General features: G+C 39.2%; 2 protein-coding genes and 1 pseudogene across 2 annotated transcripts in view; 2 read left to right on the top strand and 1 right to left on the bottom strand.

Moving 5' to 3' along the window:
• The window catches only part of POLR2B (RNA polymerase II subunit B), a 46,637-nt gene that overhangs the window by 28,641 nt on the left and 1,143 nt on the right, over window positions 1-16,853 (bottom strand). The window contains exons 3-7 of the mRNA XM_032400442.1: window positions 10,567-10,639; window positions 6,188-6,338; window positions 3,121-3,233; window positions 2,780-2,999; window positions 2,254-2,412 (exon numbers count right to left, since the gene is read on the bottom strand). Coding sequence (XP_032256333.1) covers window positions 2,254-2,412; window positions 2,780-2,999; window positions 3,121-3,233; window positions 6,188-6,338; window positions 10,567-10,639 — 716 coding nt within the window. The remainder of the gene's footprint in view (window positions 1-2,253; window positions 2,413-2,779; window positions 3,000-3,120; window positions 3,234-6,187; window positions 6,339-10,566; window positions 10,640-16,853) is intronic.
• Window positions 8,205-9,203, top strand: LOC116630004 (60S ribosomal protein L31-like). The gene has a single exon (XM_032400446.1). The coding sequence runs from the start codon at window positions 8,524-8,526 to the stop codon at window positions 8,899-8,901; it is 378 nt and encodes a 125-aa protein (XP_032256337.1). The 5' UTR covers window positions 8,205-8,523; the 3' UTR covers window positions 8,902-9,203.
• On the top strand, window positions 13,706-14,226 carry LOC116630003 (annotated as a pseudogene).

Here is a 16,853-nt window from a genome sequence, read left to right as displayed (position 1 = left end):
AAAAAAAAAAAGAAGAAGATAGCAGGAGGGGAAGAATGAAGGGGGGGAAATCGGAGGGGGAGACGAACCATGAGAGACGATGGACTCTGAAAAACAAACTGAGGGTTCTAGAGGCGAGGGGGGTGGGAGGATGGGTTAGCCGGGTGATGGGTATTAAAGAGGGTACGTTCTGCATGGAGCACTGGGTGTTATGCACAAACAATGAATCATGGAACACTACATCAAAAACTAATGATATAATGTATGGTGATTAACATAACAATAAAAAATTAAAAAAAAAAAAGTTGTAGGCTCTACCGACTGAGCCAGTCAGGTGCGCCAGATGATTTTCCTTTCTCTGCCTCTAATTCATTCATTTTGCCCATAGCTGCCACGATAATTTAATATACTGTTTTCATTTCTTTGCGCTCATGATCTAGGCCAATGCTTCTCAACAAAGAATGTACATCAATAACATCTGAGATCTTTTCCAAACACTTGTACTTGGGCCCCATTCTACCTCTATTTACAAGTAAAAATCATTTTAATTCTTTAAAACACCTATTCTACATATATGTTTAACTTCAGGTAGTTAAAATGCTCTAATCTTCAAGTTTTTCATTTTTGTAAGACTTAAAAAGGTGGTATTAGGCTCTACAAAACTGTTTGCAAGGCACAAGAGTAGAAACCTAAATGTCCATCAATAGGGAAAAGGTTAAATAAATTATGCTACATCTACATATGGAATATAACAGCTCCAAAATAATGATCAAGTGCTCATCTAAACATGTTTTTAAAGGATACCAGCAAAATTCAAACAGTGTGTATCACATGCTCCCATTTGTATTTTTTGCATTAAGATTATTTCTGAACTGATTCATGAGAAATTATCAAAAGCAGCTGCCTCTGGGGAAAGGAAGGGTCAAAGGAAGACTACTTTTGATAGTATACTCTTTTTTTCTACTTTTGAACTATTTTAATGTGCATGTATGACTTATTCAAAACAAAATATAATAAAAACCGTACCTGAAATTAAAGAGGCAATTACAACTACTTTAGAAGATAGTTGTAAACATAAAATCAAGCAATCTGAGTAACAAAACAGGCACACAGCAAATATTCAAGAAAGGCTACCCTATTTTTTTTTTATAAAGATTTTATTTATTGGGGCGCCTGGGTGGCTCAGTTGGTTAAGCGTCTCCCTTCTATTCAGGTCATGAGCCCAAGGTTCTGGGATCAAGCCCCAGTCTGGCTCCCTGCTCAGTGGAGAGCCTGCTTCTCTCTCTCCCTCTGCAGCTCCCCATGCTTGTGCTCTCCCTGTCAAATAAATAAAACCTTAAAAAAAAAAAGACTTTATTTATTTATTTGAGAGAGAGAGAGAGAGAGCATGCTCCAGTAGTGTGCAGAGGGGCAGTGGGAGAGGGAGAGGAAATGTCCAGTAGACTCCGCATTGAGCACAGAGACCACAATGAGCAGGGAGCCCGACACGGGGCTCAACCTCACAACCCTGAGATCATGACCTGAGCCAAAATCAAGAGTAGGACGCTCAACCGACTGAGCCACCCAGGCGCCCCAAGGCCAGGTATTATTATTACAAGTAACATACCCATGGTAGGCAGCTTCTAAGATGGTGCCCAAGGACTCCCACCTACTACTATTATTGCCTTGTGCAATTCCCTCCCCTTGACAATGGGATGAACATACCGGCTTACATTTAACAAAGAGAATATGGTAAAAATGATAGGATGTTGCTTCTAAGATTAAGTTATAAAAGCCTGTGATTTCCATCTTGCTTGTTCTCTCTATGGCTCCTGTCAATTACTCTCCCTGATGAAGCAAGCTGCCATGTTGTCAGCAGCTACATGGAGGAGAACCACATGGCCAAGAACTGAGGGTTCCAGCCAACAGTCAGCAAAGAACTGAGTCTCTCAGTTCAACAGCCCACAGAGAACTGAATCCTGCAGACAACCATGTGAAATGAGCATTAAGATGACTGCAGGTCAGGCAAACACCTTGACTGCAGCCTTGTAAGAGATGCTCAGCCAGAGGACCCAGTGAAGCCACACCCCCATTCTGGATTCACAGAAACTGTGAGATGATAAATGTTGCTACTGGAGTAATTTGCTACTAGCAATAAGTAAATAATAAAACACCTACATATAACACTGACAATATACTCCAGAAAAACTTTTTTGACTAAGAATGCAGTCTGATAAATTATAAGACTAGACAAAAAAAAAATAAATCCAAACAGTATCATATTCCAGTCCATACCTGTCCCCCTCTTGCCAGCATGCTAACCCAAATAGTACTGGTGGGTCGTGAAGAATTCTCCAGACATGATCTACACTCTCCCGTGTAGGCATATTTAGAATCCTTTTTGGCAAACACATAGACTGTGTTTGTTGCCATTTTCTCTTGAGCAATCAGAACCTATATGGACAACAAAAAAGTTATGCCATAAAACCCACAGGTCTTTGAAGTAGAAAGAAGAGTAAAATCTGCATCTTAATTTAATCTGATCACATGGGCTCACTGAAACATCAATTCTTAAACTTTACAAACTCCATTTTACATAAATGCTTCACAGAAACACATAAGCTCAAACAACACCAAATTTCTAGTGTTTATCATATACAGCTAAATAAAATTCTGGTTTACGTAAGTTTAGCTGTCACCCCCTAAATAATTCAATTACCACTTCCAGGTTATTCTGTATCCAAATTTACTTTTTAATTTGAACTTTCATAACTTAAATCTTAATTACGATATTGTAATTTTCTTTAAATAATGCTTATACCTTTTCTGATCCATTAATAATGAAATATCCACCAGGATCCAAGGGGCATTCATTTAACTCACAAAGATCACGATCTGTTAAGCCATTCAACAGGCAATAAGTTGAACGCAACATAATTGGAATTTTTCCTATAAAAGTTTTCTGATGCTGAGTTTGAAGTTGTTCTTCACCTTCCTTAATGACTGTTTTTGTTATATCAACATAAAGTGGAGCAGAATACCTTTAGAAACAAAAGTAAGATCACAAGTTATAGTAACGTATTTGCTAAACTCTCAATTGAACTGGTCAAAATTACATTTTCTGAACTGTATTTCAATATCAATTGTTGGAAAAATTCTTACGTGAGATTTCTTAATCTGGCCTCATTTGGCATCATTGGTGAAGGAGCACCATCTCTTTCCCAATGGGTAGGTTTGGAGAGGTAAATTTGTTCAAACTTCAGCAAGTATCTTGGCTAAAAGGAAACCAAAAAACATGAAAAGGGTAACTTTTTTCCATAAAAGTTTTAATAATTCCATTTTTTTTTTTTTTTTTTTTTTTTTAAAGATTTTTTATTTATTTATTTGAGAGAGAGAGAATGAGAGAGAGCAAGCACATGAGAGGGGGAGGGTCAGAGGGAGAAGCAGACTCCCTGCCGAGCAGGGAGCCCGATGCGGGACTCGATCCAGGGACTCCAGGATCATGACCTGAGCCGAAGGCAGTCGCTTAACCAACTGAGCCACCCAGGCGCCCAATAATTCCATTTTAATCAACATTAACATTTTGACTAGAAGCAGCTCTAGAAACTGCTGAACTTAACCCACTTTACTAATACAAGGACTCTCCAAAGCCAATATCCATATTCCATAGATGTCAAGTTGAATACTTAATTGCTTTCTTAAGGCAAAAGACAGTCTTAAAATATCCCAAGTAAATAAAGACGATGCACATATCTCATATGCTCTGTGTCAAATAGTTAAAAGGATTTGTGTAAATAATCTATATAGTTTTATGTGCCCTCTCCTTGGTTAAGACCGTAACTAGAAAGTTACCAGAAAAGATAAATTCAGACAATTAGGACCATGCTCTAATCTATTCAACAAAACACCAAAAAAATAACCTAACTCTTCAATATACAAAAAAACCCTAATTACTCTATAAAGGACTGAGAACTTCCAACTTCCAACCCTGACTATAGCTCAGCCTACTCAAAAAAAAAAAAAAAAAAAAGTTTTCAATTAATATCTATTCACTCCCCAAAACAAGATCGATGAGAACTTTCCAGAAATAAATGGATAGTAGGTTTCTCTCTAAACCAAATCTCAGACAAAGAGACAATGGGACTAAACAGACCAGTAACTGTAATTAACACCCAAGTTCCCCAAACTGGAGTACATAAAGGGCAGAAAGAACTGGTGGTGATAATGAACCAAAGGGAAGCCATCCCTCTACTCCTTATTTCTACCATCACCCTAGTCTAGAACACTATTATCTTTTTTTTTTTTAAAGATTTTATTTATTTATTTGACAGAGAGAGACACAGCGAGAGAGGGAACACAAGCAGGGGAGTGGGAGAGGGAGAAGCAGGCTTCCCGTGGAGCAGGGAGCCCGATGCAGGGCTCGATCCCAGGACCCTGGGATCATGACCTGAGCCGAAGGCAGTCACTTAACGACTGAGCCACCCAGGCGCCCCTAGAACACTATTATCTTAAGCCTAGGCTATTCAAAGGTTTTTATCTGTCTCTAGCCTCTTCCCACTCCCAACTAAAAACCATTTCCAAAGTAACCTTCCTAAAATAATGCTTTATGCACATTCTTTGACCATCTTTCAACAATTCCTAATGACATCCAAAGCCTGTGACAATCTCATTCTATCTTAACTTCCACTAACACCTATCAAAAACAGATCAAGCCAAAAATCATATACTGACTATTGTGGTCATTCCATCCCCAAGCCAAATAATACCAAGTAGTCTCTTGCTGAACCTCCTAAGTATCTTTTCTCTACTAGGACAAGTCCTACCTTGCCCTTCGTGGTCAGCTTAAGTCTCCCCCCATCTTTTCCACCAAGTTCTTTTCTTTTTTTAAAGATTTTATTTATTTATTTGACAGAGAGACACAGCCAGAGAGGGAACACAAGCAGGGGGAGTGGGAGAGGGAGAAGCAGGCTTCCCACGGAGCAGGGAGCCCGATGCGGGGCTCGATCCCAGGACCCTGGGATCATGACCTGAGCTGAAGGCAGACGCTTAACAACTGAGCCACCAGGCGCCCCTCCACCAAGTTCTGATACTCCAGCTTCAGATCTCTTCCTCGATTTTACTTAATAGTAGTGGCACTTTGAGTCTGTTATATTATTATCTCTTTTGTTTTGCAAATACGAGGAAGAGAAAATGCCATTAAAAAAAAAAAGCCCATTTTTCCAGCACAATGCCAGAAGAGCTGATTATTTTTGTTCTTAAGAGCAAAAGTCTATGCAGCATCTCGAACCAGAATGAGAACAGATCAGCCCTTAGGAGATTAGCTACAGAAAAGGACTGAACTTAACTAGAAATAAAAAAAAAGACTGAACTGGGGCTCTCCCTGACTCACTTTGTTTTTCAGTTTCTCCATCTCTCTTCTCAAAAACTAGGGACAGCTATTACTTTGGACTATATACTTCTTTACAATCACTCATGTAAAACCAGATTATAAAATTATACCCTTGTTATGAGTTTAACAATGCTAAGAACATACACATGTGTAAACAAAGACTGTGAGGAATTTAGAAAAACTAAAATAGCTGGTATGTTTGGGTGATTTTCTTTTATTATCTCTTATATTGTTATAATAATGTATTCCTTACAAAAGATAAGAAGGAGAAAAGTCCTTCAAATACATTTTCTTTCATGATTACTCATTGTGAAAGAAAAAAGGGAGGCTTTCTGAAGCAATATGACTATTTGTGGCTTGCTTCTCCTACTAGTTCATCGTATTTCTAAGTTCTCTCTCCCCAACTACTAAATCCCTACTATCTGAATAAGGATTAGGGTTTTGGATTACTTGCAAAAATGTATCTCTTCATTAGTAAGAATAAATCAGGGGGGGCACCTGGGTGGCTCAGTTGGTTAAGCGACTGCCTTCGGCTGGGGTCATGATCCTGGAGTCCTGGGATCGAGTCCCACATCAGGCTCCCTGCTCGGCGGGGAGTCTGCTTCTCCCTCTGACCCTCCCCCCCCAATGCTCTCTCTCTCTTTCTCAAATAAATAAATAAAATCTTAAAAAAAAAAAAAGAATAAATCAGGAACTGTAAGGTAAAAGATGCTGTAAGTACCCTGCTAAAAACACCTACTTTTTTTTCTTTTACCTGTAGGCCAGGTGAGAAAAGGACTGAAGTTCCAAAATCAAAACTCTTCTTTCACATATGTTACTTTATTAGAATAACCATCTTACCGGTTCTTCAACTTCTCCGCTAGCATGCTGAGCTTCGGCTTGTAGGTCTATAGGTGGGGCATCTTCCACAATTCTTTGAACAGACATCTGAATAAACTCATCAAAAGAATCCAGCTGTTGTCTGACCAAGCCTTTCTCATCAAAATAGGAACTGGGAAAATATTGGAGTTTATAACCAGTTACAAGTCAGTGATTTTCTAGCATATTTCCTCATTTTCATTATAATTAAATCCAACAAATAATTAATTGTTAAATACCAACCACTATAAGCCCATCATTATACAGATACTATGAGTTATCCAAAAACAGGGTGAGACCAGGTTTCTTTGTAGAATTTGTTAAGTTTCAGGAAACAAGACTTATGGGTAAAATAATTAAAGCACAACAAAAAAACTATAAGGAAGCACTAATATAAATGTCCTTTATAAGTTTTATCCAACCTCTTTTTCTAAGTTTTATTTATTTATTTAAGTAATCTCTACAGCCCATGTGGGGCTCAAACTCATGACCCCAAGATCAAGAGCTGCATACTCCTCTGACTGAGCCAGCCAGGCGCCCTTCATCCAACCCCTTTGAAACATTTCTTCAAACTAAAGAAAATGTGGATACTTGAGTGGCACAGTCAATTAAGCGTCTGACTCTTGGTTTCGGCTCGGGTCATGATCTCAGGTTGATGAGATCGAGCCCAGGTGGGGCTCTGTAGTCAGCGAGGAGTCTGCTTAAAATTCTCTCTCCCTCTGCCCCTCCCCACCATGCTTGCTCTCTCTAAAATAAATAAATCTTAAACTAAAGAAAATATATAGTCAAAGATAAAAGAACTCTAATTTGAGTAACAGGGAAGATGATGATACCCATGACTAAAATATGGAAGGTATAAAAACTTCAATTTTAAGTTTAAGATTAGTTCGAATTTGTATATGTTAAAGGTGGGATGAGAGTAAGTCATTCAAGTGAAAATACTCATCAAATGACTGATGATAAAAAATGAAGTATGGGTAAGAGATGGGAGTTACCAATAGATACAGAAATCACATAATGAAGCCCTAAAAAAGAATGAAGAATCTAAAAAAAGAGACATACGGTTTACAAGGAACAGACTCTTGTTCACATGAGGGAAGGAAGAAGAATATATATAATAAAGGTACAAGACGATATAAGTACAAGAGCAATCTCACTCCTCACCACCACCCAGAAACAGTTATATAGCTGGGCTTCAGTGAGACTGTAAGAGCTCTGAGATTTACCACAACCCTAAGGACTGGATTATCTCATCAGCCCTCAGGAAATATCCCATGAGCACACCCCCATGTCTCAATTCCTTCACCTTGTGACCCTTGCATCTTATATCTCTGACACTTTCTTAGCTTCTGCTCCCCAACTCCCTTATCCTCACATCAATTTTCTGAGGCAATATGCAAAGCCCAACTGATCTCCAGTCTCCCATTTTGGCATCACCAGGTCACTTCACGGGTCACCAGCAGGCCAATTAACTGGCTGGCTTTGCGACAAGATCTCACCCTGATTCAATTAATCATGGATATCAATACTAGAAGTTAGGTCCTATGGCAGACAACAGTGCACACAATCATCCTTGTACAAGGTACAGCCGAAAGAATGGATAGGGCAATTTCCTTCAGTAGAGACTGTGAGCTAACAGGAAAGAAATTTCTCACAACCATTTGAGTCCACCACTGATATGTAAGAAACACATGGAAAAAGGCACTGTCTGTAATTTAAGTAACAATGGTTTTTACAGACAATTAACAACGAAAAATCTTCAACAAAAAAAAATCTTCACAAAACTATGGATAAGTTTCATTCCCCCAGGAAGACTTCCCAAGATCATTAGAACACGGCTTCATTAGAATGTTATCCTTGGGGCACCTGGTGGCTCAGTTAGTTAAGCGTCCAACTCTTGATTTCAGCTCAAGTCATGATCTCAATGTGTTGGGATGGAGCCCCATGTGGGGCTCCATACTCAAGCAAGGAGTCTGTTTCTCTCCTTCTCCCTCTGCCCTTCCCCCCGCTCACATGTGCAGGCACAAGCATGCGCTCTAATAAATAAATCTTTGGAAAAAAAAAAGTTGTTCTTTACATACCTAAACTATATAAATATCTCATATTTATATCTATCTTGATTATTTTACCAGAAGTCATCTTACTGAAGTCCCTGATAATATTAAGTAACATCATAGCCACAATGCTTGGGAAAAAAATCACTTTGATGTGAAAAAGTGAAAAAAAAAAAAAGCATCATCTCACAATAGACAAAGCACCTATAGTCAATTAAAATATAAAAATCAAATATTTTGTTTTTCCAACCAGGGCCTGGCAGAATGGCTCCCGCGAAGAAGGGTGGCGAGAAGAAGAAGGGCCGTTCTGCCATCAACGAGGTAGTGACCAGAGAATACACCACCAACATTCACAAGCACATCCATGGAGTGGGTTTCAAGAAGCGTGCCCCTCGGGCACTCAAAGAGATCCGGAAATTTGCCACGAAGGAGACGGGAACTCCAGATGTGTGCACTGACACCAGGCTCAACAAAGCTGTCTGGGCCAAAGGAATAAGGAATGTTCTATACTGTATCCGTGTGCAGTTGTCCAGAAAATGTAATGAGGATGAAGATTCACCAAACAAGCTCTACACACTGGTTACCTATGTACCTGTCACCACTTTCAAAAATCTACAGATAGTTAATGTGGATGAGAACTAATCACTGATTGTCAAATAAGGTATAAAACCGAAAAAAAAAAAATCAAATATTTTGTAACAAATGTTAAATAGGGTGACTATTCACAACAGTTTACCTTGAACAACCAATCACATATGTTGAAAACAATTCTTTAAGATCAAAATATCTTTTCTCCCTGGACATTGTAGAATAAGGCATACCCACAGAATATCTACCTAGTTAATTTTTCCTAGTAAGATGCCCCTTGGTGTTTAATACTCAAAGATCATAGAAGATACAAATGTCTTAATACGAAGTTTCTTTTTTTTCCCCCAAGATTTTATTTATTTATCTGACAGAGAGAGAGCAAAAAGAGGGAACACAAGCAGGGAGAGTGGGGGAGGGAGAAGCAGGCTTCCCACAGAGCAGGGAGCCCGATGCGGGGCTCGATCCCAGGACCCTGGGATCATGACCTGAGCCGAAGGCAGACGCTTAATGACTGAGCCACCCAGGAGCCCCTTAATACGAAGTTTTTATAGCCCATGTTTAGCAGTAAAAATATACATCTACATCTCAAAATCTCAATACATTTTTAATAAAACAAGGTTCAAGAAGGTTCAGTTATACTCCAAATACAACTGGTACAATGTTGGAAGCATATGTTCTTTGAAAAGGAAGAGACTGTCAACCAAGAGGATGTGCATCTTGGAGATTGAGGGGCTCAAAGAGACAGCATTCCGTTACTTTATAGACAGCAATTGTCAGTTTGATAAAAGAGGAGAGTTGTAGCATTTTATATCCTAACACAGCAAGATGTTACTTCAATACTTTGAAAGTTATTTTTCTTACCTACATGTAAGGCTTCTGAGTTTTGTTACATTTTAATTACACTTAGAATTGGATGGGAATTTCGGCTGAAATACAACCTAATGTAACTTTATCCATTTAAAATAATAAGAAAACCCAAAAATAAAATTAACACCAGTAATGGAAAAAAATGGGCATCACGTGCCTCCTGATAGACTGCAGAGAGAACATCACTGCTGCCAAAAGTAATCATTTGAATCTAATTATGAGGAAACATCAGAAAAACCCAAACTGAGGGGCATTCTAAAAAGCAACTGGCCTGTATTCTTCAAAAATGCCAAGGTCAAAAAAAAAAAAAAAAAAGAGGAAAACTGAGGAACTGTTCTAAATTACAGGAGACAAAAAAATAAGTCATGAAAACTAAATGCAATATGTAATCCTAGGATGGATCCAGGATGAGAAAAAAATGTATTTTGCTATGAACAACATTAGTGGGACAACTGGCAAAATTTGGGTAAGATCTGTAGATTAAATTATTGTATTAATATCAGTTTTCTGATTTTGATGACTTATGATTATGTAAAAGAATATCCTTAGGTCTGCAACTTACTCTCAAATGTCTCAGGAAAAAAATATTCAGAGAAAGGGGAAAAAAGGCAAAGAAAGTATGTAAGGTTAACATCTAGGGAACCTGAGTGAAATGTATATATGAATTCTTTGTGTAACTTTACTTAAGTCTGAAATACTTTAAAAGTTCAAGTTAAATACATAAATAGAGAAACCAGTTCTCATGTAGCATATTCATATAAACATCTAATTTTCAAGAACAGAATAAGCAGGAAATCCCTTTATAGGTTATTGTGCCTTTTAAGGCTTACTAAGTTTGGTCTCAAAAGTTACCTGATTACAATCCAGCATGCTTCTTGCCACAAGTCTGGGGTGATTTCATCATCATCTTCATCATATTGCATGTCTGCAAAAACCAAAAATATTGTACCCACGTGCAATAAAATGCTAGCAGTTAACATCTCGCTATGATTTGAAGTAGCAGAAACATATTTACTCTCTGTTAAATAAAAAGCAATCCTTTTACCCCACTTTTCTAAACTTTCACTTAATTGAATTATTACTAATATATTACAATATACACAGGTACACATCTATGTATACAAAGGTCTACGTCACATAGGTATTCTCCCAGTATACACTACAAAGGTTTAGTATAAGTTGTGTGAATTTGTTAATATTCCATCTTCTGCAGAAAGTCCATGTAATTCTCATTAATAGCTAACTATAATGATAACTAGGAACAAGCATGTAGTCCTCTTCAGGGACTGGAGAGAAAGATTAGGGTAAGGAAGTAAAGCCAGAGAAGGGTTCCAATAGCTGGGCAATACCTTAAGGTACAGTGGTTTATTATAGCAACATTTAATACAGGTAAAGGTATGACAGACTGTATTTTCCGAAGATGGCCACAACTATAGCTTCATTTCACATGTTCTTTTATAATGTCATCTTGATATGCCTACCATCAAGATACAGGGGTCTATTTTTCCTCCCCTTAAATCTGGGTGGGTCTCTGACACTGCCATAACTAAAAGAAAGCAGCTGAAGCCACACTACATGACTTAAAAAGCTAGGTAAGAAAAGGCAATGCAATTCCACCTTGTTTACTGAAACATGTGTTTCTGGAACTCTGAGTGGCCATTAGTTAAGTCCTACTACTCTAAGGCTTGTATAGTACAAGGAAGCCCAAATCATATGGAGAGGACACTTACAGATGCTCCCATCAATCCTGGTCCTTGAGTCCTGCTAGGCTAGGTGCCAGACATCTGAGTAATAAACACTCTAGATCTTCAAGGCCCCAGTTGTCAACACCCAAACTTTGAGTCTTTGCATTGAACCACTGACATCACGGAGCAAACAAGTCATTCCTACTATGCTCTATCCAAATTCCTAACCCACCGAATCCATGAGCACATTAATTTTTAAGCAGCCAAATTTTAGGGTAGTTATGCAGCAATAGTAATCTGAACAATAGGGGATTTGAAAAATCAGAGTGCACTGGTCCTCTGCTATTGGTCGCATCATCTTATGTAAAAGAGAAGTGTGCTGTATTTTTGTTTTTATATTCTAACTTATATAGCCTGTAAAACTTAAGAGCTTTCAATTCAAAATTTAATACATGTTCAAAACAAATTATATAATAAATGCTTCTTGAACAAATTGGAATTACTGATTCCTATACACGGGGGGGCGGGTGGTAAGAAAAACAAAGGTATCGAAAATAGCTCAGAGATATCTAGCTTTGATGACAGATTAGAGGTTAATATCACAGCCACATAGAGAAGCAAGAAGGTGGGAAAAAGAGAGAAATGAGGAGGTTAGCTTTAGGTACACTTGTGAATCATTTATCCCTTTAAATACCTGCAGTAAACAACTGGATATAAATATAAAACTCAAATAAGGGGTCTAAATTACAAAAAGCTAAGAATCATTAACAAGTGGTTGGTAGCATACGGAGAGCTTCCATAGAGAAGAAGACTAAAGGCAGGATATTAAGGAATACCTCTATTAGAGTCATGTGAAAAAAAAATGAATCCATGAAGGAGACTCATTTACTCATTCATCCATTCCCATTCATCAAATATTTATTGAATGTATTTACTATATCCCAGGCATTGGAAACACAACCTTCAATAAGATAAAAGATGGCTGTATCCTCAGGGAGATTATCACCTACTGGAGGGATACAAACAAGATGAAGTCAATTAAGAGGAAGAACAACGTGAATGGGCAGTCCTAACCAAGACCTGAGGAGGTTAGGGTAGACTTCCCAAAAGCTGAGCTGAGCAGAGACCTCATGTATGAATAAATAGGAGTAAACCAGGCAAAAGGAAAGGGTGAGGATGGGAGGGGTAGAGAAAGGAGTCTTTCAAAAAGAAAAAACAATTTGCACAAAAGACTCCAAAAAATGAAAGCTATTGAAGGAATGAAAGAAGGCTAATGTAGCTGAAGCATGAAGTGTGAAGTTGGAGTGGTTCAAGAGACGGGTCTTTACCAATACAGCTTTGAGGAACCACCCTAAGATTTTAACAAGGGTGTGGCTAGATCAGATTTTCATTTCTGAAAGATCACTATGGCCATAGTATGGACAGTGAATGGAAAGGAAAGAAACCTGGAGCACACAAACCAGTTAAGAATCTGGAGAAGTAATCTAGGTAAGAGATGGTAGTGGCCCGAACTAAAAATTGTGGCAGAGGTGACAGACAACTGACCAGATTTGACATACTTAGGAGACAGAACCCTCAGGACTTGGTGGCTTATGAGATAATGGGGGCAGAAGAGAGGAATCAAGAATGATGCCCAGGCATCTGGCTTCAACAACACAAGGGGGGATACCACTCACTGAGATGGAGAACACAGGACAAAGCAGATTAGGAAGGTGGATGAGTAAAGGAAAATAGCTCAGTCTGGGCAGTGACAAGTTTGAGTAGCTTAGAGCACATCCAAGTGAAGTTGTCCAGTGGCAGTTAGATATGTAAGACATCTGGACTGGAAATATAAATTCGAAGTCATCCACATACAAATAGTACCTGAAGCCATGGAGAAGATATGGAATCCTCCAGAAATAATACGAATAGAAGAGAATGAGAAGAAATGTCAGACAGGTAAGAAGAATTACGTGAGAGTTATGTGGCAGAAGGAAGGAGTGAGTTTCCAAGAGGAAGTAATCAACAATGCTGACTACCACAGGGTCTGGATAAGGTTTGAAAAATGTCCCTCTGATCTATCAACTGAGAAGTGACTAACATTCTTTTTTTTTTTTTTAAGATTTTATTTATTTATTTGAGAGAGAGAGAGAGCATGAGAGGAGAGAGGGTCAGAGGGAGAAGCAGACTCCCTGCTGAGCTGGGAGCCCGATGTGGGACTCGATCCTGGGACTCCGGGATCATGACCTGGGCTGAAAGCAGTCGCCTAATCAACTGAGCCACCCAGGCGCCCGAAGTGACTGACATTCTTATTAAGAGCTGTTTTACCTTTCGGCCAGAACCGCATCTTCCAGCAATTCGCCAAAATGACCAACACAAAGGGAAAGAGGAGAGGTACCTGCTATATGTTCTCTAGACCTTTTAGAAAACATGGAGTTGTTCCTTTAGCCTCATACATGAGAATCTATAAGAAAGGTGATATTGTGGACATCAAGGGAATGGGCACTGTTCAAAAAGGAACACCCCACAAATGTTACCATGGCAAAACTGAAGAGTCTACAATGTTACTCAGCATGCTGTTGGCATTGTTGTAAACAAACAAGTTAAGGGCAAGATTCTTGCCAAGAGAATTAATGTACGCACTGAGCATATTAAACACTCAAAGAGCCGAGATAGCTTCCTGAAGTGTGTGAAGGAAAATGATCAGAAAAAGAAGGAAGCCAAAGAGAAAGGTACTTGGGTTCAACTGAAGCACCAGCATGCCCCACCCAGAGAAGCATACTTTGTGAGAACCAATGGAAAGGAGCTGGAACTGCTGGAACCCATTCCCTATGAATTCATTGCATGATAAATGTAAAGAAAATAAAAGACCTCAAGACTGTTAAAAAAAAAAAAAAAAAAAAAGAGCTGTTTTTATGTAGTGGCTAGAACACAATTAGATTATAATAGGTTGAGGAGAAACTGGAAAATAGGAATTGGAAACAACAAAGAGCCTATTTTTTTTTTTTTTAAGAAGCTTGGCTGTGGGCGCCTGGGTGGCTCAGTTGGTTAAGCGACTGCCTTCAGCTCAGGTCATGATCCTGGAGTCCCTGGATCGAGTCCCGCATCCGGCTCCCTGCTCGGCAGGGAGTCTGCTTCTCCCTCTGACCCTCCCTCCTCTCATGTGCTCACTCTCATTCTCTTTCTCAAATAAATAAATAAAATCTTTAAAAAAAAAAAAAAGAAGTGGGGCGGCTGGGTGGCTCAGTCGGTTAAGCGGCTGCCTTCAGCTCAGGTCACGATCCCAGGGTCCTGGGATCGAGTCCCGCATCAGGGAGCCTGCTTCTCTCTCTCCCTCTGCCTGCTTCTCTGCCTACTTGTGTTCTCTATCTCTCTGTCAAATAAATAAATAAAATCTTTAAAAAAAAATAAAAAATAATAAAAAAAAAGAAGTTTGGCTGTGAATAAAAGGAGAAAGGCTAAATATTGGAAGAAAAAGTAAACAAAGTTTAACAACAAAAAAGAGTGTTTTTTTGAGGACAAGAGATCTAATATTTCACAAAGAAAAAGAAGACTGGTGAAGAGGAGTGTCTGAAAAACTGATGAGGGCATATCTAATAAAGCTATCAAAACGGGGCCCTGGGTGGCTCAGTCAGTTAAGCATCTGCCTTCAGCTCAAGTCATGATCTTGGGGTCCTGGGATCGAGCCCCGTGTTTGGCTCCCTGCTCAGCGGGGAGTCCACTTCTCCCCCCACAACTCATGCTTGTGCTCTCTCAAATAAATAAATAAAATCTTTAAAAAAAAAAAAGGGGGGGGGTGCCTCGGTGGCTCAGTCGGTTAAGCATCTACGTTCGACTCAGGTCATGATCCCAGGATCCTGGGATCGACCCCAAGTCGGACTCCCTACTCCGTGGGGAGCCTGCTTCTCCCTCTCCCCCGACTCGTGCTGTCACTATCTCTGTCTCTGCCTCTCAAATACATAAAATCTCAAAAAAAAAAAAAGATATCAAAGGACACAGGCAGGAATGGAATGTAGACTCAGTGTTGGAGTAGACTTGAAAAGAGAAGTAACTTTAACTCTCTTTCCACAGGATTATTATACATTGCTAATGAGAATATACTGGGGCGCCTGGGTGGCTCAGTCAGTTGAGTGTCTGCCTTCAGCTCAGGTCATGATGTGGGGCCCTGGGATCGAGCCCCATGTCAAGCTTCCTACTCGCGGGGAGCCTGCTTCTCCCTCCCCTCCCCACTCGTGCTCTATCTCTCAAATAAATAAAATCTTAAAAAAAAAAAGAATATAAACTAGTACAATCACTATAAAGGTCACTTGGCACCATCTGCAAAATGTTAAACATGTATATCATTTGAGCTGACAATTCTATAGGAATTTCTCCTACAGACATACCTACACTGGACAAAATGACATGTACAAGATAATTAATAACAGCACTATTTGAACCAGAAAAAGACCGGATATAACCCAAATACCCATCAATAAAACACTACTTAAGGTACATCCATACAAACTAGGTATGTGTGAAAAAAAATGAGGTGCTCAAGAAAATCTCCTAAATATAAATATATATATATGAAAAAATAAAAGTGCAGAAAAGTGTGTTACCTTTTTTCTGTAAAAGGATGGAAAACAGAATCCCATTTCTATTTGCCTGAATATGCATAAAGCACTCGAGAGAGAACCTAAGAACAGAGGTAACTTACTGTGGAGGAGGCCCACTCTACACAGATGGTGGACAAGAATAAAACCTTATGCTTTAACATTTTAATATTTTCTACCTTGTGAGCCATGAGAATATTCTACCCACTCAATTTAAGCTAAGAAAACTTTTAATTTTTTTTCTGAGATAGGAGTTAAGAAATCTAACGATGCTAACAAATTTCCAGACTCAAGATATGAGACAGAGAAGTTTAAACAGTAGAGTTTACGCTTTTTCTTCTTTTTCTCCATGGAGTGGCCTGGGAATAAGGAGAAACGTGAGAGGTGGCCACAAGACTGGGAGTCAGAAAAAAGTGGTTTGAAATAGTAGCTATGGAGAATGGAAGACCCAGCATTAAAAATACATAATATACACTAGACACGACTAAGAATTCTACATGTGAAAGGAAAAAACAAAGACATATTGGCCCTATTCAAAAGGATACATAAGACCTGAAAACTCTTCCATCTGTGGGGAGACGAAATTTAAAGGTCATCTTTTTTTTTTTTTTCAAGATTTTATTTATTTGAGAGAGTGAGTGAGAGAAAGAGTACAAGCCGGGGAGGGGGAGAGGGGCAGAGGGAGAAGTAGACTCCCTGCTGAGCAGGGAGCCCGATGCGGGGCTCGATCCCAGGACCCTGGGATCATGACCTGAGCCGAAGGCAGACGCTTAGCCGACTGAGCCACCCAAGCGCCCTAAAGGTCATCTTTTAAGACAATTTACTTAGACATATGACAGCATGAAGGAACGCCCGACACAGATACTAGATTCTTTGACCC

The sequence above is a fragment of the Phoca vitulina genome, unplaced genomic scaffold, assembly GCF_004348235.1.
Source record: "Phoca vitulina isolate PV1807 unplaced genomic scaffold, GSC_HSeal_1.0 scaffold3, whole genome shotgun sequence".
NCBI lineage: Eukaryota > Metazoa > Chordata > Mammalia > Carnivora > Phocidae > Phoca > Phoca vitulina.
This window is presented reverse-complemented; position numbering and strand designations above follow the sequence as displayed.